Here is a 14,661-nt window from a genome sequence, read left to right as displayed (position 1 = left end):
ACTCTTCAATAGAACTGCCGCTAGAGGGGCTTTGCGGCAGCCGCCATCTTGAGGAGGTGGGTGGGACCGTGGGACAAGTTTCAACCGCTTCGCGAAACCTTTGCACCTCCTTCGCTCAAATCCCCGCCCTTGCGCAGGAGCCAAGTAATACTTAGTTTTAAATGCTTGCCCTAGGGCACACGGTTTTTTGTTCATCTTAGGAACCCAAACACCTAACACACGCTTTGGCGTCGAGTGAGGAATGAGTGAGTGATCAAATGGAGGGCAGAAGGGCCCATCAGTTCCTAATCTCCATTTTTGTATGTGGTACCACGCTCAGGCTTGCAGTATGAAAGAGTACTTTTTGCCTACAGCCGGTCCATCCTGAAACTTGAAGCTTGACTGCAGGCGGATCGCTGTGAGTTCGAGGCCAGCCTGGTCTACAAAGTGAGTCCAGGATGGCCAAGGCTACACAGAGAAACTCTGTCTCGAAAAACCAAAAAAAAAAAAAAAAAAAAAAAAATCCCAGTGTAAACCAGCTGAACCGTGTGGCTCCGTTTCCTCTTACAATACCAGCTCACAAACTGCTCTAATCAGAACTTTCCTCTCAGATGTCTCATGCACAGCAAAAAGTGCAGGAGTCCATGTTTTTAAAAACAGACAGGTATTTACTGAACTCCTATTAAGTGCCAGGCATTGGGTGAGGGGGTGAGGTTCCACAGCAGTGGAGAAGACAAGCACAGATCAAGGGAGATTCAGTTAATGGTTGGTGAGCAATATGATAGAAATACTAGATGCTAGAGAGTGGCAACTGTTCTGTTTTCAGCATCCTTTTATACTCAAACACTAGAAAATTCTAAAGAGCTTTTTAAAAAAATGGATTCCATTTATCAACAACATTTGTTGCTGTAATGTTAACTATGCAGTAATATTTTAATTCATTAAAAGTCCCAGTGAACGCTATATGTTTGAACATCAGAGTTCTAACCCAGACTTGACAGTAGGGAATCGAAGAAATCACTTCAATTCCAATCACCTTTCTTTGTAAGTACAGTGGTTGTGAGTGGGTTCTAGACCATCCTGGCTCATCACAGACCTCTGTGAATCTGATTTCAACCTTAACAGTATTTTTAAAACAGTAGTTTTTGTTTTCAAATACACGTATTTTTACGATGTCCTTGGTTTTAGTAGAACTGGTGGAGAACTAAATTTGTATGCTATGGATTTTGGTAGATTCATTTAAGCATTGCTGAGTTCTTGCTCTGACCTGAAAATGGTGTATAGCTCTTTTCACTAATTTGCTATTCAGCTACCATTTTGTTCTGGAGTATGTTTACAACACAGGAGATACGGTGCTACATGATCGTTCCTGCACAGGAGACACACTGTTGGTGCCTGAGGTACCCTAACCACCACCACAAGCAAATGGGCAACCCCACCCCATCTCCTTACAAATAAATGGGGAAAAAACCCCACTCCTATGTCTAGGTTCCATATTACCCAGTCTTCTTTGCCCAAAAGCTTCCCAGAAGCCTATGGGAGCTCTTGCTGGAGGGAGTATTGCATTTTGCCCTAGATTTGCCGGAGCCACTACCGTTTGTCCTGTAAAGTTTGAGGACAAACAGATATATAGAGTCAGGGTCAGAGTAGAATGAAAACAGGTACCTATAAGAAATGAAAGGCCTGATAAGGGGCCTTCTGTGAAAAAGTTCCCCTACGTTGCTTACAAACTCTGCTAAGTTAAAGAACTATGCTAGGATATATTTACATCTACTTTAGTTTGAGAGTTTTCTTGTCCCCACATCTTATAATCTCTAAACTTAGTTGGCAGGGGCTGGTGGGGAGAGGGAGTTCTTCTGACTAAAAGGTTGGTGGATCTTCATCCTAAGATAATATGGACTGTAGAAATTCTTTAAAACTAAATTTGCTCACAGAAGGTATACAGTGTTAAGTGGGGGCACTTTTCATTTCAATGAGAAAGATCTGTCCTCAGGACATGTTTTGATTGTACATAACTTTGTAACTATGTTTTCATATTTCATAGAGTTTGTTGCGATCTGTATCCTAAATCTTAGACAAGGGAAGACCTTAGGACATATTCACAATTTGTTTTGCATGTGTCCGTATCTTCTCCTAGCTAGAACCCTTGTTAAAGAAATGAAATATCCCATAGGAACATTGCTTGTACTACAATAAGAAATAGAAGTGTCGCCAGGTGTGGTGGCGCATGCCTTTAATCCGAGCACTTAGGAAGGCAGAGGCTGGCAGATCGCTGTGAGTTTGAGGCCAACCCTGTCCACATCCAGGACAGCCAAAGCTACACAAAGAAACCCTATTTCGAAAAACCAATATAACCAATATATATGTGTTTCTCTCTCTCTCTCTCTCTCTCTCTCTCTCTCTCTCTCTCTCTCTCTCTCTCTGTGTGTGTGTGTGTGTGTGTGTGTGTGTATAATTGTGGGTAGTATAACCACCTGTAGAGTTAGCCCCAAGAAGAAAAATCAGTTATTTCCCAAATAAAAACAGATAAACTTTAATCCCAATTTTGTAGCTACAAAAGGGGAGGGAGCTGATGCCCTAGAAAGCTAAGAAGTTATTTTATACTTAGTCTGTCACTAACTTCATGCAGAGCTCTAGTTTTATGAAACATGAAAATTCTTGGTCTTTGTAGCTTGTTACTTTTTAAAATGAGTGTTGTAATTATTGACTCTCTGTATGAATGTATGTATGTGAAGTATATTTCTGTATGTGTGTGTGTGTGAGAGAGAGGGGGGGGGGGGAGAGAGAGAGAGAGAGAGAGAGAATGCACACAGGTACACATGAATGAAGACCGTGGAAGGATATCATGTATTTCCTCTTTCTGCCTTACTCCTTTTGAAGTAAGGTTGCCTACTGAACCCAGAGCTTATGGTTTATTTGGTTTTGGTTTCTTGCAGCTGGACTGGCAACCAGCAAGTGCCAGCGATCCTATTGTATCTGCTCCAATCAGTGCTGTAATTACAGGTGTGTACAGGACCACATCTGATTGTGGGTGATGGATTCCAAACTCTGGTCCTCATGCTTGGGCAGGAAGCACTGTTAACTGCTGAGCTCTCTCTCAAGCTCAGAGCCTGGTATATTTATACATTTCTTTCTTACTTGTTAGGCTCAGGAGAGCAAATATATAACATTTTTCTAATTAAGGAAAATTAAATATTTTATAGTTTTGTGATTTAAAAATAATATGTCTTGGAATTGAAACAGGTTCTTATATTCTGCCATTATCTTTAAAATAAAAAGTTACAGAAAGCCATTCAAACTTTATTTCTTATTTATTTGCTCACTTCCAGATTTTTTACAATTTTTTTCAGTTAAAGCAATGTTAATACAATATTAGCACCCCACTTTAAGCCAATTTTAAGGGCATTTAAAGCCCTGTGTTAATATATGTCCCACCCCTTTTGAGCCACATAATTAGCAGAAGTTCACAATGGCACAAGCCATTTAAAGCTCAAAAATACCAAAAGCACTCTCAAAAAAAATCAAGTTTTTAAAAATACAAATGTAACTATAGTGCCAAAGATAAGCTTCAATTTACTTCAAGAATACATTTTCTGAAAGCACAAATTTAAATCTGACAAATCTATTGACTACAGGTCCCCCACCCCAATTACAGTTATTAAGCTTATTTGTATTAGCAAGTTGGAGCAGAGTCTGTCTGACTTCCAGAAACAGAGATGAGCTCTAGGATTTAGGCACCCATCAAGTTGAGTAAAATCAAGCAGGTAGATAGATGGTCTGATGATGCTCGCACAGCCAGGTGTTGGAGATTCTGCGTGGCAGTTCTGCAGGTTTTTAGAAAGAGGGCGCTGCTCACCCAAATGAAATCAGTTTCCTTAAAGGAAAGAATTTCAGAAGGTGGCAGCTTAGAAACTTGGACAGGAATCTTCCTCTAGGGCCCGCGGTCACATCAACTCTGTGGCCTCCTGTTTGGGCTGTGAATAAGACAAATTTCTCACAAGTTTTTTGTGAGACATGGCTTTGCCCAGTTATTAATCAATGGCAGTAGAATTACGTAAAGTCAGGAAGTGTTGACCCGGTGTGGGAAGCACCCTGCCCCAGACTCAGCACTTAACTAACTAAAGCAAATGGACTCTCAAGCATTTGTATTTCAATTGCAAGTTTTCTTGGAATGGAATAGTGACTGAAGGAACAAGGCAGTCACTCTGTGAAAGTATATATATATATATGTATATGTATTACAGAACACCACAAGAGATGCTTTATCTCTGTTTGATCTCCTCATTTACAGAGTAGATAGCTCCAGATTTATAGCACACAATAAACACAAGCACTATTTTATGACAACCACACAAGTACATGAGAGATGAGGAACATCCGAGAGGGGGGGGATCCAATTAGAATTTTAAGCTTTCATCTTGGTTACTTACCATCCCCCCTATACAGCCCTCTTCGCCGTTGATTGGCATTTCCAAACCTCTTTTTCTCTATTTGGTGGGCTTCATTGTATTTAGAAAGCCCAAATGGCATTGCTGTTTGCACCTTGAAGAAAGTGATGGTTTGTGTTTTACTTACAGGGATAATTCATTCTGAAAACTTCAACACAATTCATGAACAACAAAAACCCAGACACAGAGTAAAGCTGGATACACACAAAGGGACTGAAATTCATCATTTTTTAAATGGAAAAATCTAATCCTTGTCCTCTCCTTTCTTGGTGCTACAGCCACCGAACACAGTCACACTAATTTCAGACACATGTGTGCTCCCAGTACCTGGAACCCGCCCCATCACAGTGAGGTTGTCAAGAGGGGTGTCGCCAAGAGACGTCTCAGTCTGGTCTGCCTTGAAGCAGCAGAGCTGAGCTTTGAAGTGCTTCTGGAAGGTCTTGCTCAACCAGTAGAGAGCAAAAGGGTTTACACAGGAATTACTGAAAGCCAGCACCCGAGAGAAAACGGTGACGAGGAAAGGAATGGCAGAGGGCTCTGAATAGCTTCGGTAAGTGAATGAATGGTAGAGGTACAGGAGGTGATTTGGCAACCAGCAGAGAGCGAACAGAGCCACCAGCACCAACACTGTTTTGGCAATTCTCTTCCGGGATTCAATCTATATGGGAAGAAAATTGCACAGACAGAAAAAAAAAATTCATTTAGCTGGTAGACACTTAAAAAAAAATTCCATACTGAGATTGACATAGGAATTTACAGTTAACAAGCTGGCCTCCCTTTGAACACATGCTTATGAGCTAACTGGCTGGGACACATGGGAAGTGCACCTGTGGATACAGAATATGACAAGTTAATTGGCATGGTAACCTGTGATCTTGGTCTCATTAACTCTCATTCTGAGGCCTCCCACCATCCTTGGATGTTGAGATAGTCTAGTTAAGTCAAGCAGTGCTGTGGAATCCCCAGTGATTTCATCTCACTAAAATGAGTGATACTATTCAGAGCAGCTTTCACCGCGTCCACAGAGGCTGACAGGAGACAGCAGTCTTCTGCAGTTTAGGAGACTTGTCAAGTTGGCACTGAAGTTGTTTTTAATCTATAGGGATTTGAATCATGTAGGCAGAGGAATAAAACACAATGTGCCATCCATCATATATGAGACTGCTCCTATTCAGATCTTTTAATACAAGAGAGGCACCTCATAGAGCCACAGACAGAGCCAAGGCACTGCAGCCCATGGACACTAAATGCATAGCTTACATAGCTTCCGCTTCATGAGCTCAGCTAGTGAGCTAACTGACAGACTACCAAAAATCCCTTTCTCCCCTTCCTCCCCCCTCTATAAAATGCACTACTTCCCTGTTCTCCAGGATGGATGGCTCCCTGACCACCAATCAAACAGAACAATGTTTTGTACCATCTTTTTATTCTGTACAGATTTATGAAAGGAGAGCATGCCTAACTCCTGCCACAGTCTGAATCAAGTGTGTGTGTGAGTCACTATGTTCCCTTGCTATGGCCACTTTATTCCACTCTTCCCAGACCTTGGGTTGCTCATCTGTATTGAAGTAGTTTGCACTGAGTAATGCAATGAGTCTTGCCAGTTTTACTGGTCTGTGCCTTTCTACTACCCTGTGATACTTGCTAAAGCAAATAACGCTCTGCTTTATAATCTCACACGATTCAGATTCCCTTACTGTTCTATAAGATAAATAGCGTTGACTGCTCTCACACTTCCACTACTCTGTCTACAATGCTGATAGTCTCACCACTGGTTAAATGCAGAGTGCCTTCAGGAACCATGCTGGGAGGTGTACCTATGTCATTTAGTCCTCTTCTTCATTTTACAAATAAATCAACTGGGGCCGAGAAAGGTCAAATAAATTGCTTAGCGTTGTTCAGTGTGTGATAAATTTCAGGCTGAAATGAGAGGCTGTCCTCATACCAACAGCAAGAGACTGCTATTGGACCTCTACACAGGTAAAAGCAATGTAGCTCACTGCAAAGTGGTTGGGGGGGTTCACTTCTAAATTCAGGCTGTATTTGCTAGAGGGCCAATTTATTACATACCTGCTTTCGGGCATGGCTTTGTTCCTCAGTTGGTATGTTCAAGGTGCTTTTGTAAAGAGTCCTGGCAATCAAAGAGTAATAGACAGAGATAATAGAGAGAGGGATAATATAGAACACCAGGAAGCACAACAGAGAATGTATTTCTTGCAAAAGCCTCTCAGAGACAGGGTAGGAGTTACAAGATTCAAAAGTGACATTTCTGTTAGGATCTTGGAAAGTGTACACATTTGAGAATATAGCCTCTGGCAGAGCAAATATCATAGACATGATCCAGATGCCACCAGCTTTTGCACAGGTCTTCAGAATAGCATTGGAGGGTTGTCTCTCAAGTGGCTTCACGACTGCTTTGTATCTAGAAACATAATCACAAGCAGAGTTGAAATCAGTGACACATGTGACTTTAGCAATCATCCAGCTCTTCCTTCTTTCCAGCCATATAGAACCAACTAGAACTGGCCATGGTTCCAAAGTCAGAGAATATACCCAGTGATTTTATTTATGCTAATCAGCTTCTCCCTTATTTACTCCCGTGATACATTCCAGATCTGCAACCTTGTACTTTTATGACAGACCATTTACTTAGGACAAATATTTTCAGTGTATTTGTCTGTGTGAGGAGAATAATTCACCACCTATGTGTTGCCATAAGTATTCTAATGAAGTCCTGTATGTATAAGTGACTCATGTTAATCAAATTAATTCTCCTGGACAAAGTAAGTAGTCTTCAGTCTACCTAGAAAAGATTTCCGGCAGTAAGAAGCAGAGGCTTAGCTTTTCACTATTCATAAGGGCTACTTCGTTCCCAGGGTTAATGGATTAGGATAAAATCAGAAGTTGAGCTCATGCAATGATGCTTCCTCATTTGGACAGAGACACCTTAAATCCTGTAGCCTCTATGGGAGTCGCCCTCAAGAAGAATATGTACCAATAAAAGTAACAACAACAACATAGAATAATGATGATCATGGTGGTGGTGGTGATGAGATGATGATGATGATGATGGTGATGATGATGATGATGATGATGATAATAATAATAATAATAATAATAATAATGGGACAGAGCAAGCTTTTGCTCCTGTCAGATTCCAGAATCTAAGGTTTTTTCTGCCTATACTGCCAAGCATTGATTACCTACAGGATTCTTGCAAAAAATTTAAAGCACTACTTTTAATATTTGGAGCCTCATTTTTTTCATGCTTTCCCGATTATTCTGCAATACATATTCTACACAGGAAAACACAGTACTCAAACTAAAAACACTATCATGGAGCCCCAACTTTCTCACAGTGAGACTGTTTCACATGCTATAGCCATAGGACTCTAAAAGTCCCTCAGAATTAATTTATTTCTCTGGGAATGATAATGCCAACACATGCTTATAGAGAGAACAAATAGAATTAAATGATGACATGGCACTGAACTGCCAGGGAGCTGAAAACCATACTGTTTACCGCCCATTAGGTAATCTGAGGACTTTCAAATAAATTAGGTGCATTTTCTCACTTTACCATGCTTCTGGTACGTGGCAATGCATACACGGTCTATTTCATACCTGTGCCAGTGTTTTCATGTTGACTCTGTTATACCACTAGGCTGCACTAATGTATAAAGCATGAGTCTTTTTCTTTGCACCTGCAACAATTTGCCTGACTTAATAAGCTGAGGGAAAATAAAAACACCGTTTGCTATTCTTTCAAGCAAACAATTAAATTTCAAAGAAATGAGACCCCTACCCAAAACACATATTTTTCAAGCACTCTTCAGATGCTAGCAGTGGCATTTTAACATTTTTACTCTAACTTTTTTTTTAATGCTACTGTTTTTTTTTTTTTCCCTGATCTTACATCTAGGTTACAGAATATAAGAAAAGCAACCGGTAGCCAGTAAATCCTAAGCACAAGCTTTTCTTTCTCTCTCTCTCTGTCTCCCCTCACCCCCTCTCCTTTTTCTCTTTACCTAATTCACATCCCGGCAAATAGAACAGAGAAGAGAAACTCACCTGTCAGCACTGAGAATTGTTAGCGTGAACACTGACACCCCGACAGAAGTGAGCCGGATGAAGGAAAGCACTTTACAACCGATCTTTCCAAACAGCCATCCTTCTGCCAGGTAGTGGGTTGCATCCACAGGCACACACGTCAGCAGAAGCAACAGATCTCCAAAAGCCAGGCTGGTGATGAAAATATTGGGAACTGTCTGCATGGATTTAGTCTTGAAAAAGACTTTGATGAGGATAACATTTCCGAGGATGCCCACTGAAATGATCACAGCATAAGTGATATAGATGGCACACAGGGCTTCTATTCCTGGAGAGTTGTCTCCGGTCCGTCCTTTATGTGTGGTATCGTTGGAGACGACAGAGCTTGATGATTCTGTGTCATTTGTGATAGAAATTAAAGTCTGATTAGGTGACTGAGGCTGCCTTTGAGACATGTCTCCTGCACACTCTGCCTTCACTACCTCTTCTCTGCTCAGTTCAAATGTAGTTGACTGTCACGTCTAGTGCCTACGTCTAGTAATGAGGTGGTGTCAGGAGACAGAACAGAACGGAATGGGAAGAAAACCCAAGACATCCGGCTACTCCTTCCCTTTAGTTGTTCTGTGTCTCCCAGCATGCTTGGCTAAGCGCTTACAGATCTGGCATCAGGAAGTGGGAGGTGGAGTATGGACGAGTCTCATTGGCATTCTTATGACATAAGATGAGAAAGGGGGCTAAAGAAATGACCTGTACTTGCTTTTTCTTTTGGGAGGTGGGTAGTCCTTTGAATAATTAGGCTTACTAAACCATCTAATTATTTATTAGAATCACCTATGTCTTCATTTCTACCCAGCAAAGTCTAGATAGATCTTAGTGAATTAAAAAAAAAGACTCACCATCCCCCATCACATGATGGTCTAATACACTCTTTTTTATATGACAAATAAAGATAGATGGCCCCCGAAGCACAAACTCCTCAAAATTTAATATCAGAGAGACACTGAAGCAACAAATCACTCACATCTTGACAGACTTCATGTCACCTCTCCAAAGCAATAATCCAGTGACCTGGGCTTAACTTCTAACTGTGACACCGGAGAGTTCCTAACCTTCATGTCCCGGTGCTGTACTATACCAATGCAGTTTGTAAGTGGTGCAAAGTCCAAAACACCACCCGTCATTTTGTCTCTTAGCGTCTCAATAAAATCAGCGCTTCCAGTTAAATATCTGTTTAAATATAAATCTTTTCCAAAAAGAGCTTTTAAAGGAGTTCTTCCCCCCCCCCCCCAAAAAAAGATTCAAATGAACTGGCCTTATTCTACAACCAAATAACACAGAATAATGCCTCTTCGGGTCTTGACCCAAATACTGTCGTAAGAATGAAAATTATTCTGTAAAAAGAAATGTAGATTATTCCAGAGATAAGGACCATGTAGCTGATCTGTGCATCAACTAAAAGAATTAAAAAATAGAAAATTAAGGCAATCACAATGGCACCAGAAAGGCCTATTTTTTAAAATTATTTTTTAATTTTTATAATTTATTCTATTACATCCTGATTGTTACCCCATCACTGGTATTCTCCTCAGGTTCCCACTCTCCCTTCCTCTTCCCCCTCTATTCCCCTCCCCTAGTCCTCTGACAGGGGGAACCCTTCTCCCCTACCATCTGATCCCAGCCTATCAAGTCTCATTAGGACTGCCTGCATCCTCTTTCTCTGTGCCCCCCTTAAGGCTGCTCTGCCAAGGGAAAGTGATCAAATTGTGGGCACCAGAGTCCATGTCCCAGGTAGTTCCTGCTCTCCTTACTAGGGGATTCATGTGGGGATGAGCTGTCCATCGGAAAGGTTTATTATTTTTTTAAAGAAAATGTATATAGGTGTGGGGGAAGAGGTGGAAATAGATTATATGTGGTAGGAAAGTGGAAAGAGGTTACTAGGACTGTAGACCAAAGTACTGAAAAGGGACAAGGTAGGACACGGGTGGAGAAGAGTGCTTGCTTTGATAGTCTGTGCTAAGAAAATGTGTAGGTCTCTTTGTTATTACTCAGTGGGATCTGATCAGTTACAAAGATGCAGTCTGACTCGTGACTGTACTCTGCAATAGTGACTCCTGTTAGCTCCAGCCCCTCTGTTCTCATTCGTAATGGCATGCCCCCAAATCTTACTGGCACAATTTCCTACTTCAAGAAGACATGAAAACTCAGAATGGCCTTTGTAGAAACCAAGTAAAGTTAAATACAAATTGTAGTGGTAGATTCTAAGAGTTGGGGTTTTCAATTGAATCTTCTTCTTTTTAAAAATGTATTTATTATGTATACAGTATGCATTAGATCACATTATAGATGGTTGTGAGCCACCATGTGGTTGCTGGGAATTGAACTCAGGACCTCTGGAAGAACAGTCAGTGCTCTTAACTGCTGAGCCATCTCTCCAGCCTTCAATTGAATTTTCTAAGTGGAATGTTTGGTTAAAGGCAAATTCTTGTCTTGACCAAACCTAATGCCTCCCTAAAAGTGGACATTTATGGATGCCATTTCCAGATGTAGACACCTATATCCTTACTCTCAGCCATTCACATCTGCCTAATCTCATATGCTGTGATCAGTGTGAACTACAATTAAAATTTATTGAGAAGATCTTGTATTGGCTAAAATGTTTAGGCTTTCTGAACACTGAGGTACAAATTATTTGGCAGGTGCATTTATCTCCATGCATTCTTATCTCTCCTCTCAGTAATCTTTCTTTTTTTCAGGAGTTTTCTCCCATACCCCCAATCACGCGTCCCAGTCCTACAACAACCTACTTTCAGCCTTTTACTTATTAATCCCAGTTTAAGGTGCTTCAATTAATGAAGACCAGATGCTTACCATATGGACCCACAATTCTAGTCTTAGGTGTCTACCCAAAATAAATGAAAAGCATATGTCCACACAAAGACCAATATGCAAATGGATGTGGAAGAATTTTTCATAAAAATGAATTATGAATAACTCAAATGCTCTTCAGTGAGAAAATAAAAAGCAGGACCAATTATTTAATAGTGGAACACTACACAACAACAAAAAACAACAAACCAACATCAACCATATGTGCAATGAAATACATCAGACATATGATATCATTATTTAACTTAAAATTCTGGGAAAGTTGAAAAGCAGGAGTGACATATATAGCACATTTATAGCCTGGATATGAGTATTTCAATGAGGATGGGTGTTGAGGAGCACAGGAAGTATCTGGGTATGCTGGGTGTTCTAGAGCTGTGTGATGTAGTGTAATGATAGTTGCCTGTCTGTAGGAAGTGATTAAAATGCAGGCTGAACTCTCTCAACTGGTTGAATTCATGATATAAAACCTGGATATCAATGAAGTTTGAAAATGTGGAGAAAAGGTAAGGACGGGACTAGATACCTTAAGAAGATTTGGACGAGAAAGACATTTCCAGCAGTCTCCAGAGAATTCCATGAGGACTAGAGCTTGTGTTTATAAGAGATAGAGGGAGGAGAAGGACTTAGCACGTAGCTTTTAAACTTTATTTAAGGAAAGTACATGAACAACCATGCAATGTGAATTTCTCTGGTCATAGCACACACTTGCTCACATGGGATATCAAGGTTCTTGCCAAGTCTTCTACCTATAGAGGCAGTAACACATTCCCAGCTCGAGTTACTGGCAATGTTGTAATCCTTCTGGGTCTTTCAAAGGTCTTTATTGTGCTTTTAAATGGATATTTTTACCAGGTGCTGTGCTGCCTAGAGTTCCACCATGCCATACACTCTCCTAATATTCTTTCTCACAATTTCTCCAAGCCATGCAGTCCTTCTCCAGTGATCACCACTGCTAGACCTTGTTCTTTTCTATCCAACCTCTGAAAGCATGGAAACCTCTCTTACCCATTCTTTCCCAGAAGAAGAATTCTAATGTTAACCTTACTTAAACAGAGCTAAGACTCTCTAGGGTTGCTTTCATGTCCCCACTTCCCCACCCATCAGTCTCCTTTGCTCACTGCCGCCCACTGAGTGATGGGTAGCGTAGTCTCACCTCTTGAGATGGACTTCACAACTGCCAGAATGAGGTCTATATCACTACTGCTTTCCCTTTACAGACTCCACTATTCCTGTATGTAATTAGGGATGCTGAAGGACTGGGAGAATCAAGGCACCAGACTGAACCATGTGTAGAGGTTTCCAGGTCTGTGTTCCCAACCACTCCCTATCAGAAAGAGGTAATTTCAAGCAAACTGCAAGCTTTGACTAGTTCTAGCACAGAACACTGTCTTGACCAATGCCAACAAGATGGTTTCTTAAGCTGTCATCTGGACTTTGTCTGACTCAGGTCAGATATGTCTTAAATAAAAATTCCCCAGATCCTCATGAATTCTGACTCTTTAGTGACTAAGATGAAGATTGTGCCTTTGAGGAAACTCCACTGGGTATTTAGGATGACAGTGTGCTCTCAACCACAGCCTTCTTGAGCTACCTGGACTCTGTCTCTTCCTGCATAGGAAAAAAAATCTTAGGTCCCTTATCTAGCGACAGAGATTGTCTTAGTCAGGGTTGTATTGCTGTGGAGAGATACCATGACTATGGCAACTTTTACAAAGGAAAACATTTGATTTGGGCTGCCTTATAGTTTCAGAGTTTTAGTCCATTATCATCATGGTGGGGAGCATGGCAGTGTGCAGGTAGACATGGAGATGGAGAAAGAGATGAGATCTTGATACACAGGTAGCAGAAGGAGACTGTGTGGGACACTAGGCATAGCTTGACCATAGGAGACCTCAAAGCCTGCTCCCACATTGACTCATTTCCTCCAACAAGCCAATACCTACTCCCACAAGGCCACACCTCCTAACAGTGCCAAGCATCCAAACACATGAGTCTATGGGGGCCAAACCTATTTAAAGCACCACAGACATGAAGCAGAGTTCACATATTATCAAAAGAGGGTCTTTGTTCCAAGTTTAGAAATGGGTAGAGAAAAGCAAGGGTGGAGTCCTAAACCCAGTGTTGAGAAGAACCACAAAAGTAAGAAAACAGCTGGAAACTGAGACCAGAGAATGGCTTAGAACTCCTTCAGCACACTTTTGCCTTAAAACCATGACTAATCAAGCGGACTGAGGGAGGGACTAAATGCATATGTGGAAGACCTATGATCTCCAAAAATTGGGACAGGAGGATGTCATAGTCTGCTATATGACAGGTTCTGTACTGTACCTTTCCCAGGCCATGCACACCCTTGGCACTGTGGTGCTAGAGAATTACTTTCCCAGGCCACACTCACACTCAGAACAGCTCTCTCCTAGAGGACAGACTTCTAAGCTGCAGGACTATGTCCATGGTATCTTCATTATTACATGTTACTTTAGTGTGTAAGACAAATTTCTGGTAGAAACTCAGAGGATATTTTTAAAAATATGTCAGACACAATGAGACACAACTACATATCGCTTATTGGAAAGTAAACATGTAGATTACCCGTGACTAACGTGGTTGGAAGATGTACAAAACTCCTAGCAAGACATGGAGTGTGGATGCCTAACAAATACAAGAAATGACCACAGCGCTGTGAATCTATAATTATGCTTCCATTCATATTTCTTTCTTTCGTTACTTCTGAGATGCCTTGGTTTTTACATAATCTATTTTCCTTCCAGCCGAGTAAATAGTTCTATGTTCCATCTCTCTCATATGAAAGCAAGAGGGATAGTCCCTGTCTGTCCTCAGCAGGTAGCATGTTGCCTTCTCACCAGTTGGAAACAGTAAAGACAAAATTGGGTGTTCACTGTACACCCTGACTTTCTTAGGCAGGGCCACCCTCATGCAGGAGTGACTTCCCAGTGTAGCACTGCCAGAAACACTAAGGTTCATCCTCCATCCTGCCTGGATCCAAGGAGGCCTGGTCTCCCTCCTAGGACACCCCCAGGAACTGGCCCGTATGCTATTTGAAGTGGTACAAGGCTGGGGAGACTGTACAGTGAGCAATAGTCCCGAGCCTTCTGGCAGGGAGGTGTGCTTGACATCTTCCTTTGGTCAGGTAGGGGCCTGTGCAGATAGACGGCTGTGAAATGGACAGCCCCAGAGAAAGTTGAGGTTTCTTAACAGGAGGGACAAGAAAAAAATCTCCAAATATCCTTTCAACCTCAGTCCACTTTTTTTTCTCTCTTAGGGTATACAACTCCGT

At 41.3% G+C, this 14,661-nt stretch overlaps 1 protein-coding gene across 1 annotated transcript; it reads right to left on the bottom strand.

Annotated features, from left to right (window-relative positions):
* Window positions 1-4,671: 4,671 nt before the first annotated feature.
* Brs3 (bombesin receptor subtype 3) lies at window positions 4,672-8,932 on the bottom strand. The gene is made up of 3 exons (XM_051141917.1): window positions 8,499-8,932; window positions 6,498-6,849; window positions 4,672-5,085 (listed from the first exon to the last, which is right to left on the bottom strand). Exons 1-3 carry the CDS (start codon window positions 8,930-8,932, stop codon window positions 4,672-4,674), a joined length of 1,200 nt encoding a protein of 399 aa, XP_050997874.1.
* Window positions 8,933-14,661: the final 5,729 nt, after the last annotated feature.

This window comes from Acomys russatus, chromosome X (assembly GCF_903995435.1).
Source record: "Acomys russatus chromosome X, mAcoRus1.1, whole genome shotgun sequence".
Classification (NCBI taxonomy): domain Eukaryota; kingdom Metazoa; phylum Chordata; class Mammalia; order Rodentia; family Muridae; genus Acomys; species Acomys russatus.
The sequence above is the reverse complement of the archived record's forward strand: the minus strand, read 5'-3'. Positions and strand labels throughout refer to the sequence as shown.

What these genes read in the sequence shown, in the direction of transcription:
- Brs3 (XM_051141917.1), bottom strand. Translation starts at nt 8,932, where the DNA reads ATGTCTCAAAGGCAGCCTCAGTCACCTAATCAGACTTTAATTTCTATC. An exon ending in ACAATTCTCAGTGCTGACAG is followed by an intron (nt 6,850 to 8,498) that starts GTGAGTTTCTCT and finishes TTATGTTTCTAG; the next exon opens with ATACAAAGCAGTCGTGAAGC. An exon ending in AAAGCCATGCCCGAAAGCAG is followed by an intron (nt 5,086 to 6,497) that starts GTATGTAATAAA and finishes CTTCCCATATAG; the next exon opens with ATTGAATCCCGGAAGAGAAT.